General features: G+C 33.4%; 2 protein-coding genes across 3 annotated transcripts in view; both read right to left on the reverse strand.

Annotated features, from left to right (window-relative positions):
- cfap20dc (CFAP20 domain containing) overlaps window positions 1-4,191 on the reverse strand; it is a 35,157-nt gene extending 30,966 nt beyond the window's left edge. For both annotated transcript variants that reach the window (XM_073848139.1, XM_073848138.1), the window contains exons 1-6: window positions 4,171-4,191; window positions 4,010-4,099; window positions 3,127-3,220; window positions 1,492-1,564; window positions 1,061-1,175; window positions 752-905 (exon numbers count right to left, since the gene is read on the reverse strand). In XM_073848139.1, coding sequence (XP_073704240.1) covers window positions 752-905; window positions 1,061-1,175; window positions 1,492-1,564; window positions 3,127-3,220; window positions 4,010-4,099; window positions 4,171-4,191 — 547 coding nt within the window. The remainder of the gene's footprint in view (window positions 1-751; window positions 906-1,060; window positions 1,176-1,491; window positions 1,565-3,126; window positions 3,221-4,009; window positions 4,100-4,170) is intronic.
- Window positions 4,192-14,498: 10,307 nt separating this feature from the next.
- The window catches only part of LOC141343952 (FGGY carbohydrate kinase domain-containing protein-like), a 16,655-nt gene continuing 13,651 nt past the window's right edge, over window positions 14,499-17,502 (reverse strand). Inside the window, exons 15-16 of the mRNA XM_073848652.1 lie at window positions 16,742-16,803; window positions 14,499-16,593 (exon numbers count right to left, since the gene is read on the reverse strand). Of these exons, the coding sequence (XP_073704753.1) occupies window positions 16,506-16,593; window positions 16,742-16,803 (150 nt within the window). The 3' untranslated portion in view covers window positions 14,499-16,505. The remainder of the gene's footprint in view (window positions 16,594-16,741; window positions 16,804-17,502) is intronic.

Raw genomic sequence — 17,502 nt, forward strand, 5'->3', positions numbered from 1 at the left:
GATTTTCTTTGTTTTTGCTAAACTTTATTTGTCTATATTTACATGCTATATTTATTGTTTGTCACAACTATTATTTTTTAAAATTCCACACAATAACTACTCATTTGTTCAGAATAAATGTGAATTATTTTATAAAATATTACTAACAATAATTGTATACTTAATATTAACATTAAAATATTTTAAAAATAAGTTATATAATTCATTCAACATATTATTATTACTATTATTATTATTAATTAATTAAATAGTATTTATTATATTGCAAATGTTATATTGTAGAATTTTTTGTTATAGCTAAACATTATTGCACTATATTTATAATATGTATTTGTCACATCTAAAAAATTGTTTTGTCTATAATGCCACAAATGTTTATTTTTTATTTTTATTACTATAGGTTTGAACAGCTGAGACTGAGAAATGCAGTCAATACTACACTCTTTGAAAAAATAGATTTTTTTTATTTTTATTTGCCATGCTGCAGAAACTTATTTCATTTCTTAGAAGTCACAATTGTATGGATTTTTTAATAATAATAATAAGAGGTTTGGACACAAAATGTGGGACACAGCTAAGCATTACATTTACAAGCATTAGATAATAGTTTATCTAACATATCCAATTATCTCACTAAAACAGTTTGTGTCTCAAATGCTCTAATTAAAATAATGGGACACCAAAGTGAACCCAAAAGTAGGCCACAAAATAGTATACACAAAGTAAAGCACAGGATGCATTATCCCCTAACCTCCATCTATGCAGTCTGCAGGCTCATTCTTCATCGTGAAGATACGGCGGACCTTACAGCAGGCGGAGATGATGATGCCATCCAGAGACAGGAAGCGCGTCCCTCTGAATATCTCAGCGGTGAGAGAGTCCAGATCGATACACAGATTACACCACTGCAGACAGACAGTAGTACCTTATCATACTAGCTCAAGAACATTTTTCAGGTCATTTTTGTGGTCATGTTACAAAGTATCTCACTGAGCACAGATCAAATGATCTGACTGCTCATTTGCAGATAGTCACAGAGAATGCAGCAGTCGGGACTTACAGTATCGCGTTTGAGGCACGTCAGAGGTATTCTCGCATGCAAAGGGGTTGCTGAGAGCTCTTTATGCACTGTAGACAGGTAGAGTCTCTTCTTTAGATGCTCTTCATCAGTCACTCTAGAGGACAGCATTGAAAAGTTATCCAAATTGCTTGCTCTGTGAAGCAGATGGAAAGATCTTTTAACCATTTTCCAATCTATGTATGTGTGTGTGTGGAGATGAAAGTGTAGGAGTGGAATCTGCATGCGTGAAAGTGTGAATTAATTCACCCTCCATGGTAATAAACCCTCCACACTTTCTCTGAATTTCAACTATAGCATAGCAGCACAACAAGATTGTTTTCAGTAGATTGAAAATAGATGTCGGAAGGAACCTGTTAACAATGACACTAAATTTGAAATGGATTAAAAAAGTGAGAAATGCCAGCACTTACAAAAACTCAGTGGAAAAATCTTTTCCCAAAGGTATGTTGACCTGTAGAACCAGAAACTTCTGAATCAGACCAACTATAGGAAGAAGAAACAAGAGATTAGAAGATGTGAAAGAGGCATGCACAAATAGTAACATATAAATGGTGATTCAACGTGATACTCATGATCTTTCGTTATTAAGCTGACTTTTGAAGATGTCCAAACAACAAAAACTAACCAAAATAGAAATTTTAAGTAATAATCCATTAACTATAAATGCACTACATTTGACCCATACTGCAAAAAAATAATTAATTAATTAATTACAAATAATTAAATAAACAAATAAATTATAATGATTATTAAATAAATAAATCTGGCCAAAAACATATCTAAATAAATGCTAAATATATATACTTGAGATCAAATTGTTTACATTTTTAATATAATATAATATAGTAATTTAATTTGGAAGATTGTAGATTTTTATTCAAATATATGTTCACATTTTATAGACAACAAATATGAATGTATTTTCTTGGATTTAAATATATGGAGGAGAAAATATAGTTTTAAATGCTTTTAATTTTTTTTTTTAATTTTTAACATATTTTCAAAAACATGCTATAACATATTGGTAGAAGACATATTTACATATAATTTAAAACATGTTTCAATAATTGTTTGCCATTTTTGTGTATTTTGAAATATACACTACAAGTCAACAGTTTTTGAACAGTAAGATTTTTTTTATGTTTTTAAAGAAGTCTCTACTGCTCACCAAGCCTGCATTTATTTGATCCAAAGTACTGCAAAAACAGTACAATTTTGTATTTTTTTAATATTTAAAATAACTGCTTCTATTTAATTATATTTTAAAATGTAATTTATTCCAGTGATTTCAAAGCTGAATTTTTAGCATCATTACTCCAGTCACATAATCCTTCAGAAATCATTCTAATATTCTGATTTGCTACTTAAAAACATTTATCAATACTATTAAGTTGAGCAGATTTTTTTTTTCAGGTTTCTTTGATGAATAAAAAGTTCAGAAGAACAGCATTTTTCTGAAATAGCAATCTTTTGTAGGCTTTATAAATGCCTTTATCATCGATTTTGATCAATTTAAGGTATGCTTGCTAAATAAAAGTATTAATTTCTATAATTTCTTTCCCCTTCAAAAATATACTGACCGTAAGCTTTTAAATGGTAAAGTGTATATTAATGTTACAAAAGCTTTTTATTTCAGATAAATGCTGATCTTTGGATCTTTCTATTCATCAAAGAATCCTGAAAAAAATTACTCAGCTTTTAAATGTTGATGATGATAATAATAATAAATGTTTCTTGAACAGCAAATCAGCATATTAGAATAATTACTGAAGGATCATATGACACCAAAGACTGGAGTAATGATGCTGAAAATGTAGCTTTGATCACAGAAATAAATTACATATTAAAATATATTCAAAGAGAAAACATTTATTTTAAATATAAAATATATTTCAACATTTTACTTTTTTGCTGTATTTTGAATCAAATAAATGCAGGCTTGGTGAGAAGAAGAGACTTCTTTAAAAAAAAAACATTAAAAATCTTACTGTTCAAAACCATTTTTTTTGCAATATCGGATTGATTCTGGTGTTATTAGCACTTACGAGTCATCTTGCTATCCTTAGGTAACTGCATCTTGTGTGTTTGACTGCTGCCTTCAAGACTGTATACAAAGCCCTTCACTTCTTTATCAAACACCTGTTAAAAAACAGAAAATAAAATCAATAAAAAGACAAAAATGCTTCAAATAATCCTCCCCAGTAGTATTACTCTTAGTATCTACCCACAGTATCTCAGAAAAAGAAAAATCAGTAAACATTGTATGGGCTTCTGCAGATCCTGTGCTAAAGTTACAAGCTATTTGGGCTGGATTCTACAGTGGCGATTGTGGTATTGGTTAAACTCTTTCTTGCTTCTAGTCATATTATGTTTCAGGTAGATGAGAATGTAAAATGATAACCATTGTCTAGTCCTATCTAAGATTATTTACAGGGCAAATTCTGCTGTACAAGCTGTGTGTTCCTTTTCATTCCAGTGAATACTGTATTTCTAAGGTTTTTTTAGTGTTATTATCTCAAAGGGTTTTACATTTCTGAAGAGTTTTCTTTTCTTTTTACATTTCTGAAGGCCAACTTTTTCTTATGACATGCCTAAGAGTCTTGGTTACAAAAAAAATTTAAAAAAAATTGAACAGTTTCACCATTATTGCCCAGGAAAAAAGACACAGTTCATTGAACATGATGACTTTGTGACAACATGCCCCATTAGTGAGACATGTTGTGACACTGTATGGGGTAACTTGTCAAATGGGAGGCCTTTATTAAATATCCTATTATAGTCTTTTAAGCTAAATTTAGAGTAAAACGATCAAGAAACAGCATAATATGACGGTGTTTAAATTTATATTGGAATATATTTACGTTAATGTTAAAAACAACTCCCTTTTTCATTAGGCTTATGGTAAAATCTGTCATTAATAAAACATACTTTAGTTATTGAAGATTTCCTGCCGTATAGTTTCCATTTTGCCACAGGATCTTTTCCTTGAGCACTGAAGATGTCAACCGTGAGGCCACCCTACAAACACACACACAAATGAGAAACACTGAAAAGAACTGCATATTCTTAGCGAATGTTTAATACTGTACCTGATAATCATTCCTGAACATGTTTTCAAACGATTGAGATATCAAAAAGGCTGAAATATGAAGGCTGCCTTATTCTATCAAAGTCGAAGCGAATAAAAGATGAGTCATAACCACTGCCTTCAATGACGGTTACTGTGAACTATCAGCTACACTGTAGCACTGCAAATGGTAATGGTAAGTGACAGACTAGCGCAGAACATATTTTAACCACGTTCACCCAGCAAAACGGAAATCCCTCTCGGATTCGTTTAGTCATTTATTAATTGTAAGAGCGTTTTTTTTTTTATTTAAAACGCCGAAGTTAGTTAGCTGATTAGCTAATACACAGCCAAGTGTGGTGGTAAGTCGTTGCTATGGCAACGGGACGCTATCACCTTGGCACTAGCAGTCTGAACCAACTGCATTGAGAATGCTATTTAATTCGATTTTAAGCAAAATATAAAGCGAATTTAAATACAGCGGAAACAGAATATCAAAGCATTTCACATAATTGCTATGTGTAGTTTTATTAAACATTTCGTTAAGTATGATCTATCTATTGAGAAATGTGAGAGGTAAATAATAGGCCTATTTATCGACGTCAAAAAATATTCATGTTTTGTTGCTGAACATCTGCTGGACTAATACAGAATACTGTGATGTGTAAATTGAATGTTTTGAATTAAGGCAACACACTGCAGGTGAATAGGGTAAAAAAATTAATAGTTATCACTTTACTTACCCAGATGATTGATTAGGCTACATTTGATAATTGTAAAAAAAAATGGCATTACAAGTTAAATATGCAAATGGGTCCTTCTTTAATGAAATATGCTCTAATTTGCATACATTTCTAGTACAAATATCGTAACACTGGATGCAGTCAGTTTCGAAATTCTTGTTTAATTTTTTTGACATATTAGAGTCAAATGTTTTTACAGAGGGGATTTTGTGAATCTCATTTTGTTACTCCATAATTCAGAAAAAAACTTTGAACAGACAGAAAACCATGTTTGTTTGTTTTTTTTACCATTTTTTGGGAAGTAAAATGTTGTACCTTCAGGATATAGACAGGAATCAAAATTTAAAAAGTGTTGTTTTGTGTAAATGCTACTGAAGTGGAGATTTATGGCTCACTGTAGGAGAAAAAACTAATTTTGAGAAAACGGCTTTTAAAAATATGTATTGTAATTGACATCTATTGACACAAATAAATAAAGTTCTATAAAAGATACACTTAACAGCGCCTTTTGGGTGTTTTCTTTGTATTAGTCTGAAAAAACGCTTTATGAAACACCAAAAAGGCCAAAATCTCAAATTTGACAGACATGAAAAAACAGCATTTTTGCCTGCAGTGTCTCCCCTTAAACAGAAATGCTCTCTAACTGTAATTTCGATTTAAAATGTAATTTAACATCCTTTGGGGCATAATATATCATATATTAGAATTCGGTTCAATTAATGAAATGTTTATGCATAGAGTCAAACTAAAAAATGTTCAGACACCTTTAACATTTTTCACATTATCACAGTTTATTCACTATACTTTCAAAAATGGTAATAAAATATGACAAGAACTCAAGAGGTAAACTGTGTAAACCGTGGAAGAAAGCCTATGGGTGAGACTTCTGGTTCATTATCTGTTATAGGAAAATAACGAGAAGAATAATAATATTGTTAAGTTTGCACTACAAAACTGTTTGCACTACAAACCAATGTGTTCATAATTAAGATATTACAATAAAATAGCATGGTTAGTCATACCAATTTACAATATCAAGCAGCCGCTATGCAAAATTCACAATTCCTATATGAAGACAACGGTGGATATATAACTTTTGTTAGAACTGCCTAAAAGTAAATCCATTTATACTGAATGTTTATCATGTTTGTGTACCATGGTATTTACAGTGTACGTCAAGGTACTTAAAAACATTATGCCATGGTATCATGGCCTGTACTAATTGTTAATTAAATTGATTTTATCTACTCTATGTCATGGTGAATGTGCCTTTCTTCACTCATGCAGAAGAATGTCTTATTGTAGACACAGAAAGTGTATATAGTGCATTTTGAATGACAGTGCAATTGCATGTGTTAGCAATAACATTTTCTAACTCAAAAAGTCTTGCAACACCTTAGACCCACTGCTTTAAGTGCATTGTGAATCATTCATCACTGCTGAACGGTGAAAGTCAAATGCATGCGTTTTTTAAAGTCAGAGATTAAACTTTCAGTATTTTACCCTGTGACTCCGGAGACTGGCATCAATAGAGAATTAGTATTCATTGTGCAATGTGCGAAAAAAAAAAATGAAATATTATCTGTTGAGTTCCTATCCGTGATAATTTGGAGAGAGAAGCGTGTCTTGCGTTTGTGTGTGACAAAGGTTTAACTACTTTGAGCAGATGGTGGGTCTTTACATGCATTTCAATACTAATGATGCAGCAACTGCAAACTGCTCCCCAAATTGGATTTTGGAAGGTTTTTAATAAGTCTATTACTAAGCAATGTAAATTAAGGCCATTGTCACTGAAGGTCAAATATGTAATTTGATGGCAGCTTGGTACATACCTGAATAGACACACTCATACAATCAATAAGCTAACAACACTATTCGAAACCACAAAGGGTGCCACTCCATAATGAATGCAGGCAATCTGTTGAATATTGAAAATTATTACCTCAGTTTTCTGTAATTCCCTCGGTGATAGGTGACCGCTGAGCTGTCATCTCACATCTAACAGAAATGCATTATGTAGCCCTATGGATGCAAACAGACATTTATATCGTCTTCTGTCTTAATACATTTGCAGAGTTCATATTAAGGTTTTTATTGAGTACATACTGCATAATAAACTATGCACTTATAATTACTGCTCAGCATGTATGCATACAGTAAATGAAATTGTGCGCTGGGTCAATTATCAGCTTGTTTTGGTGTGTATGTGTTTACATAATGTTGACTTTTGATTTTTGCATTTTGATTTTTGCATATTGATTTAGAGAAGCATGTTAAAATAATTTCACATTGTTTAACAAATGCATGCCTTTAGCATTTAATGAAGCTATTTTTAATTTAAGCTGTTATAAGAGAAACAGTGTACTATGCAAAAATCTTATAGTCCATTATTATCACTATATATTCACAGCAATAGAAATGTAAAGGCCAACCTCCAGAGAGCACAGAAGCTTCAGTTACATTTACTCTGTTCAGTGTAATGTTGATTTTATTACTCTGATAATGTCTCAGAAGGCCAAAATGTTTCTATATTGTGTTCCTTATTGGTTTAATACATTAATATATAATTTTCAGTATTGGCAAAGATAACAAATGTGCTTTAAATGACGATGAATCCAGTCTATTTGTTATTAGTTTGCAGTTAAGCATCTGTTTTATCTTTGTATCTACTTTTAAACATGTCTCTTGAGGTTCAGTTGGCTGCATGAGATGCAAACACTATAAATATATCTGACTATGAAATATTGTCTGTGCTCTAGAGAATAGCCTCAGCAATTAACCTATAAACCACAGACTTTCTAACCATCATTCCACTGTCATGGAAATGTGACAGGAACCTCAAGATTTCTTTGTGTGGCAACAACTTGACAACTTTTGCAAGTATGCAAGTAACAGCTTTTTTCCCCTCCCAAGTAAACCAATTATAGAGAAAATAATTGTGCTGTAAAACTATTTTAGATTGTCCGTCCCTGGGTGAAGAAAGAGTTTTTTTCATGTGCCATACACATGTAAACAAGCTGCTAATAAACTGCAAATTATTCACCGACAGTGAGGCAAAAGGAGAGTGGCTCAATAGGGAAACAAGTCCCTTTGAACAATTAATGACTGTCTTGTTTTTCTGATTGAGGTGTGAAATTTTCCTCTAATTAAATGATGAGAAACTTATTTTAGACATCTGGTCCTGGTGACCTGCAAGTAGAAAATAACATATTAGTCTTTTACAGTGCATTTTCTTGTATTCAGAATTACTGGTTTTCAATTTAATATCCCTACTGAAAAAACAGCTAAAACCAGCCTAGGCTGGTTGGCTGGTCTTAGCTGGTTTAAGCTGGAAGTAGCTGGTTTTAGCTAGTCTCCCAGCCTGGCCAGGCTGGGAAAGTGGCCAAAACCCCTCTAAAACCAGCCTACTGACCAGCTAAAACAGCCAGTCTAAATTCTAAGTTTAGTTAACTTTAGTTTCGTTTAGTTGGATATTATCTCAACATTTAATGGCATACCATTCAGGGTGTAACATGGTTACAACAGTATAGGTGGTGGTAAAGGACCGCCTTTTTGATTGAATCATAATTCACTCAAACGATTCGTTCGAAAACACTGATTCATTCAAGAAAGAAAGCAGTCCACTGTATTTTGAATGACACTGAGCCAAACGATTCGTTTGAAAACAAGCTCATTCAGGAACTAAACTCGACTGCTGTGTGAAACGAACAAAACTCGCATATTTTGCCGATTATTGCTGCTGAAAATGATTATTGACATGTTTTGGGCTGTACTACTTGGTCGGACTGGGAAAAACATTTGGAGTACTATAGACTCCCAAATGTTATAACAAATTAGGGAGAAGAGTGCAAAAACCTGTCTGAGGAACAAAAGGGGTTTGTGGTTGGCCAAACTGAATCAGGATTTCCAGGGCAAGACTCATGATGGCATTCTTATTTGTGCTTATGATTTTCGGTCAGGTAGGTGAACTATTAGGCAAATATCTTAATTAATACTGCTCATACATATCTTTACCACCTATTAACTTTAGTTTGTCAAAATATTGCACCCTTTCCTGCTTACTAAGTTCTTCACTGTATAATTTAGCAGCTTCCACAAGTTTTTTTCCATGGTTTAGAAGAGTGCAAAAACCTGTCTGAGGAACAAAAGGCGTTTGTGGTGGGCCAAACTAAATCAGGATTTCCAGGGCAAGAATCTTGACAACATTCCTGTTTGTGCTTATTATTTCCATTTAGGTAGGTGAAATATTAGGCTAATATCTGTATTAATACTGCTATGTATCTTTACCACCTATTAACTTTAGTTTGTCAAAATATTGCACCCTTTCCTGCTTACTAAATCCTTCTCTATATGATTTAGCATCTTCCACACATTTTTCCGTGGTTTAGACGGCATAAATTAGCAGAACAATGATTCAGTAGTGCAATAACCATGCAATCCATGCTGCTGTTTACATCCAAGTATCGTGCATTCAGGTAACTGAGCAAATCGTGACCTAACTGCCTCTTATTTGCCTTGACTCTGGGATTATTTTTGTTGGCAGAGCAAATATTGTATCTAAAATGTAAGTTCCTTAATATTACCTTTCGTTTTTATAGAACTGCTCTATAAAAGCAATATTGCTTCTACTGTAGGTCTGTAAATTAAAATGACCCGCTCAATTTAAGTACCATGTGAAAAAAAACAGCTAAAACAAGCCTAGGCTGGTTGGCTTGTTTTACCTAGTCAACCAGGCTGGTTTTAGCTGGTCAGCAGGCTGATTTTCAGAGTGGTTTTGGCCACATTCCTTAGCTGGTCAGACTGGGAGACCACTGGGAGACTGGGAGACCACCAGCTAAAACCAGCCAGATGAGCCTGGCCAGGCTGGGAGACCAGCTAAAACCAGCTACTTCCAGCTTAAACCAGCTAAGACCAGCCTGACCAGTCTGGCCAGGCTGGGAGACCAGCTAAAATCAGGTACTTCCAGCTTAAACCAGCTAAGACCAGCCAACTAGGCTGGTTTTATCAGTTTTTTTTTCAGCAGGGTAATGAAAGGAGATGGTGTCACATCACATTTAAATCACCTTTTTAACCTCTGAAAATTGGATTTTGCATTCAATTGTCTTGTGTCTTCAATGGTCTCGGAGTTGTTTTCAAAGAAGAGTCATTACGTTTCCATAAGAGCGGGCGCAGCCATTTGTGAATTTTATGGGTCTGGCTTCTGGTTTGCATCCAGAGCCGTTTTTAGCCGTACAAAACAGCTTGTTTTGCTGCTTTATATTGAAAATTGATGTGTCTTACCATATTATTTTAATGTATTATCTTAATTATGAACACATTAGTTTGTAATGCAAACAGTTTTACTGTTTACTGCATGTTATTCTTCGCTATTTCCTTATAGCAGTTACTTTTCTGCTAAATTGGATACTATACAGTATTTCACATAGTATTCTACATATTATACTGCTTATATACTTACTACACAGTGGTCACTTTCGAACCAGTCAGCTTTGTATTGCTAAAAAGTTTAAAAGTGTTTGAAATTGAACAAACTTGAATGCAAAGTCACGCATCACTCGCAAAAATTGACACGACTGCAATTTGTGTGCAGATATTCGCAAATGTGTTTTCTAAGTGTAGAAGTTCAGTTTTAAACTGTGATAAAAGAAAGTCAGAACTTAAGATTAAAGTAGTGCTGCTAACTAGTATTAATGAGACGTTCTTCTACATCACATCTCTTCTGATTCCTCAAGCATACATTGTTCCTTTTTATCAAAAACGACCTAGTTATGTCTGGACGTGTTAAAGAGAAAAAGATGATCAGGATTCTCTTTTTTTATATGGCGTGTGATTTGCTCATATTGATTTAGCTTTGTTCTAAATTCAGATTAAAAGCACAAGATAAAAGCTCTAATAGTACAGCAGAAAATGCATTGTGAAATTCCATTAATTTGTAATATCCTTATTCTTGGTCCTGTTTAAATAAATATGAGCATGTGTTGGTACGCCTACTGGTAAGGGAGCTGCAGATCTACTTTTCTCCAAATGTCAAAGGTTCAGTCGAGTGAAGTGAAACTCAGAGGCCAAAATACATTAGAGAGCTCTCTAAGCAATCTGCCTTGACATGCAATGTTAGTGGCCCTGCCATGAATTGTGACACATGTCATGGACATTGCTGCTCACTGAGTGAGTGTGTGATATTGCTTTGTTATGACAATACTATTACCGCATGTCCAAAAGCATGAGCTGTGGAGGGCTTATGGAAAAGTGTTCTGATATTTCTATGGATGCCTTTTACACAGCCTAAGGGATGTCACAGACTGATAGGTTGCTATAATTAATATGATTAAATCCAAAATGACAAATAAGAGCATGGCATTTTACTTTACAATGCTGTGCAACTAAGGTGTTTTGAGATGCTTTTCAGCATGTTGCTCGGTGGGTTTAATAATTAACACTTGCCATTGTACACACTGAAACTCACTCTCTAAAAATGACAATTTTAGAAGTGTTTTACCTGGAATCTATTAAGTGAATATGCAGTGCTTCAACCGGTGCAGTAAAGTGCTCTGCCTCAGTGTTAGCGTGGTCTGCCAAGCGCAGAAAATCAATAAACAGCTTCCACTTCAGTTTACAGTCATTTAGTATAGACATTATGTTTGTTTCTGTTCATTAGATGCATTAAAATCTCTTCACGTTTTAACTATATGTGATGTTAACATAGCTGTGGGTGATAATAGAACACAAAGACTGATCTTGGCACAAAAATTGCTGGGTTGTGCACAGATACATGGTTTAAAAACTTTATTAGATTATAGTATCAGCAATGCACCTTCAGTCCAAAATTTGTGCGTATGTGCTTGTACTTATATATTTTTTACACTTTTGCAGTATAATTATAAAGCAGACTTTTGTTCTATTTATGTTTTTGTAATTATTCACTGCTGTAGCATCTATATAAATAGACATGCCTATCTATCTATACATATACATTTCTGTGGATTGAGAATGAGTATAGCTGCTTGATGTGTCAAAGTTCCTTTGTATAGAAGAATATTTTTGTGCAAAAAATTCTGAACTATAAAGAAATATATATGCAAGAAAGGAAAAGCACAAAAAATACAAAGGAAACTGTTTAGAACTGAGATTTCATCTCATAGTAGCATCCCAAAATAACTCTTGTTCTTTCCAAATGGAAAACTAGAACTACAAGAATGTTTCTTCTTTTCAGAGGAATTTGATGTATTATTACACATGGTACACGAAATTCGCAGTAGGCACTATGAGACTATTTGAATTGCTCACGCAACAGTTCTTGGTAACACAGAAAGAGTGGCAAAATATTTTTTAGACCGAAATACATACAGGAGGTTAAGATGCTTTTTTCCAACAATATAATGGTTTTGTTCCATATAAACATCAGAATAACAATAAAAAGCTTTTACCATATGTCCAACAACTCCCACAGTTATTTGTGTTGAACAACCTTTGTACAGTATTGAGTGTCATGAGAACACTAACCAGATGGTAATGATCGAAGTCATTTTTTCAGCCCACAAAACTCAACATTCATCTTACTTTACTTTCCTACATTGAAATATCAATGCAAACATGTTGTTGCACAGAAAATGCAAATGCATTTTCCATTGGTTGAAATGCCAGTCATGAGCATGAGTAGCTTTACCGAAGCACATAAATGTTGCAAGATATTGTTCTTTATTAATAGGCCACTAAATATAGGATTAATTTTGTAAGTTCCCGAAATAGGACAGGAAAGGTCGCCGAAAAACCAATACAGGGAAGAGGACATTAATCACAGATTTCTCAAGGAGAATTAAACTGACCTTTTGGCAGGCCAGGAACACACTGAAACTCTTGCTCACTCGCATGAAATATGCTGCAGTGTAACAAACACAGCTCTCACTGTTCTCTCAGAGGGAACATAAATGGTGGAATTTAGTCAAGGATATTGTTACAGTGTTTTAACAATATGATTGACCCCGATTTGCCAATGCACTCAGGAATAAACTAGAGAATTATAACCATTTTTCACTTTGTCTTTTACAGTGTTTGAGAGCAATAAACTAAAAGTATTTTTCAGTATACAGTGGCTTAGCTGTTTTCTGAAAAGTGTTATTTAAGTATTATTTAATATACTAATATGTAGCCTATTTTAAAAAAAAAAGTGAATTGGCAATTTTACTAGGCGAGAGACTGCAGGTGAATATAGGGTAAAAAAAATTAACTAATAGTTATCATCTTACTTACCCAGATGATTGATTACATTGATAATTGCAAACATTTTTTGTATTATAAGTTTTCTAAAATGTAAGTTTTACATATACAAATGAGGCATAATTTAATGAAATATGCTCTAATTTGCATACAAAAACACTGGATGAAGTCAGTTTCAAACTTTTTGTTTAATTTTTTTGACAAATTAGAGTCGAATGTTTTTAGAGAGGGGATTTTGGGTACTTCATATTGTCACTCCTTAATTCAATGTATTTATTTTTTACAATTTTGGGAGAATAAAATGTTGTATAAAATCAAGCTAATTATATATCAACAAATCCCTCTGTAAAAACCTTCAGAATATCGACAGGAATAAAAATGTAAAGCTTGGTGTGTGTAAGTGTTACTGAAGTGGAGATTTATGGCTCAGTGTAGGAGAAAAAAACTCATTTTGAGAAAACAGTCTTTAAAAATATGGATTGTAATTGAAATCTATTGACACAAATAGATAAAATGCTATAAAAGAAACACTTAACAGTGTCTTTTGGGTGTTTTCTACGGTGCCCGCCAGGGGACACCTTCGGTTCACTTATGTTTGTCGTGGCCACGAGATATAAACTCGTGGGAACGTGATATTATGTCATGGCCACGAGATATTAATTCGTGGGAACGTCATATTAACTCGTGGGAACGTCATATTATGTCGTGGCCACGAGATCATTTTGTCGAGGTAACGACATCCTTATGTCGTGGCCACAAGATGCAATGATGAGGAAACGAGATCCATTTCTCGTGGCCACGACTTCTTATGTTGAGGAAACAACATGCATTTCTCGAGGCCACGAGTTTAATACATAAACAAACCTGCGTGACCATAGTAACCCAGGATTAGCCTATCAGAGATAGGTTTATTAATATTTTATTTTTAATTAAGAAATTATTATATTAATTGTTACAGAAATTGTTACAAATTATTATATTAACAATGGGCGAAGCTGTATATGCGAATGCTGATGCTGTCTGTGCGCGATGTAGACATTTTATGCATCCGTCTTATCCATTATCTCCTCTTTCCGTAATATTTGTAGGCTATTATTAGTTTATATTCGTTATTTTCCCCTTCATTTCGATCTCTTAACTTAACGTTCTGAATGTAGGTTCTATGCCTGGGATTTTTTACTGGAATGCAGTTCAAAGGCTGAATTGAACATATATGCATTTTATTTAGTCTAATTAATAGACAAATATAGTGTTTCAGTGAGAGTGAATTATTCACGTAGTTTCATTTGGAAGTCATTTATCGTCACACCGTAAAATAGGCCTACATGACATTCCTTCTATTAACTGATCGTCTTTTTTCCTTATTTGTATTATTATTATTATCGTCATTATTATTATTATTATTATTATTATTATTATTATTGTATATATTTTTATTTTCATTTATATTCGTTTCACTACGTGAATGATTCATTCGTCAGTGAACAGTATTATATAGTCTAGTCTATTAGATGAAACAAAATAAAAATATGTTTAATCCAACCTTTAAACTACATTCCAGTCAAAATCAGTCATAGCATGTCAAGCATTTACAGTTTCATTTCCATATACGTTAAGTAAAGAGATGAAAATGAAGGGGGAAAACGAATATAAACGAAAATAAAAAAATATATAGGCCTACAATAATAGGCTAATTATAATAATTAATAATAATTATAATAATGATGACGATAATAATAATACAAATACGGAAAAAAGACGATCAGTTAATAGAAGGAATGTCATGTAGGCCTATTTTATGGTGTGAAGATAAATGATTTCCAAATGAAACTACGTGAATAATTCACTCTTCACTGAAACACTATATTTGTCTATTAATTAGACTAAATAAAATACAGTATATAATGTTAAATTCAGCCTTTGAACTGTAAAAATCCCAGTCATAGAACCTACATTCATAACGTTAAGGAGATCGAAATGAAGGGGAAAATAACGAATATAAACAAATAATAAAAATATTACGGAAAGAGGAGGATCAGTTAATGGACAAGACTCTGAGATGCATAAAATGTTTCCTGTAGGACTATTTTATTTTATGAACTTTATGTAATATTTATTCATGATAAACTTTTTAATATAGGTCTATGTAGTCTACATCGCACACAGACAGCACTGGCATATACAGCTTCGCCCATTGTTGATGTAATAATTTAATATTGTATTAATTTCTGTAACAATTTATATAATAATTTCTTAATTAAAAATAAAATATGAATAAACTCTGATAATCCTGGGTTACTATGGTCACGCAGGTTTGTTTATGTGTTAAACTCGTGGCCTCGAGAAATGCATGTTGTTTCCTCAACATAAGAAGTCGTGGCCACGAGAAATGGATCTCGTTCCCTCATCATCGCATCTTGTGGCCACGACATAAGGATGTCGTTACCTCGACAAAATGATCTCGTGGCCACGACATAATATGACGTTCAACTTCCCACGAGTTAATATGACGTTCCCACGAATTAATATTACGTTCCCACGAGTTAATATGTTGTGGCCACGAATTAATATGTCGTGGCCACGACAAACATAAGTGAACCGAAGGTGTCCCCTGGCGGGCACCGTAATTTTGGCCCCTATAGTAGGTGTTTTTTTTTATTACTTTATTTTTACTTTCGTAATATTTGGGGGAGGGGGCACAAAAGTAAACTTATGCTTAGGGCACCCATTTGGCCAGCAGCGGCCCTGTTGATATGTTTTTTTTTTTTTTACTCTAAAAGTACCAGTAGCCGCTGACTTACATCTGAATCACCAAAGACCATGGTTTCAGCTAAAAATCTACATCTACATCTTGATGATCTGAAGGTGATTAAACTAACAGCAAATGTTAATTTCTGCATGAACTATTCCTTTAATGATGACACATTTTCCAGGTTTAACAAATATTACTTACATAAAAACAAACAAACAAATACAATTCTAATTTGTATTTTTAAATTTTCAAAGTAATGAATGATTTATTAAAACTAAGTATATATCAAGTTAGTAGTATTTTAAGTTTTTTTTTTTACACTCATTACAAAACAAAGTATCAAATTTCAATGTCATATATTTTATTTGTAAAATCATGTTTATTTGAATAAATCATGTTAAACAGATCTTTTAAAAATACTTTAATCACTCTTTAAATTTACTTTAAATGCTGTTTCACATGTGGTTTCTCTCATGAGTAATTGTGGTCAACAAATGCTGACGGGATTTTAAGGTGTAAAACGTTAAACACTTTGTGTGTTCAGTAAAAGCACAGATGAATGAAAATCTAGTATTTTATGGTGATCTGAACCAGTCTTCACCTCAAGGATCTCAGTGTTTAATCTGACCATCAGAAAGCATGTGTTTGTCAAACTGCTTCAGCCTCCATCAGCGCCACACACTCCTTCTGATGATCGTAAAGACGCAGAAACACGGCGTACTTCCTCCTGTAGAAGCTTCACACAGATGAACATTCATTTATACTAGTGCAGGTACTGATGCACAACAATCCTGAGATATGAGTGTATTGGTACTGATATAGAATAAATCTCAGCTACTCATGAGAAACATCTGCTGAAACATGAGCACAGGACTGAACCTCACCTCTCTAGATCAGGGTTTGGTCTGACAACACGCCCGATTCTGGTCATCCTCCTCATTGCTTCCTACAAACACACCAGAATATTCCTTTGTCAAGTCAAGCCACATTTATTTCTATAGTCCTTTATACAATACAGATAAAACACAGCATCTCAGAAAACAATAGTGTCATTATTGAGATTAACTGGAATCAGTTCTGTTCTCATCTGACTGTCAGAGCAGCTGAACTGATGATGATGAACTCAGGGAAGGTTCTAGATGTTTTTAGGGAACTTCAGTTTAGTCTTTCTGTCTAACTGCAAGCACAGATTGAAGTAAGGATTGCATTCTCTTTTGTGTCTTCAATTCAATACATTCATGCAAATACATGCAAAATTCTGTCAAAATGCCCGTCTTGAAGAGTATCCATGTAAACACAGTCAGTTTAACATAATATCAGATGTGTGTCAATATGCATTAGTTCTTAAAGTGACAGCAGCCACATGTTTCTTTTGTTCCCCGTGTTAATCATATTAATATAACAGAAGAAGAATCACTCACTGCTCTAAACTGAGCAGCTTCTGTAGCTTTAACAGGTATCTGTGTATATTTACTTCACAGAGTAATGCAGTTCCACAAACACTGTGAAGAACTGTTTATTTAATCTGCATCTCTGTTTTACTGCATTTATTTGTGCTGTTTGTTTAGCTGTGTTCTATTATCTAGTTGCTCTTTCTATTAGTCACAGTTTGTTTTGTGATTGTAAACTGTAATCAAGAATTGTG

This window comes from Garra rufa, chromosome 10, assembly GCF_049309525.1.
Source record: "Garra rufa chromosome 10, GarRuf1.0, whole genome shotgun sequence".
NCBI classification, from domain to species: domain Eukaryota; kingdom Metazoa; phylum Chordata; class Actinopteri; order Cypriniformes; family Cyprinidae; genus Garra; species Garra rufa.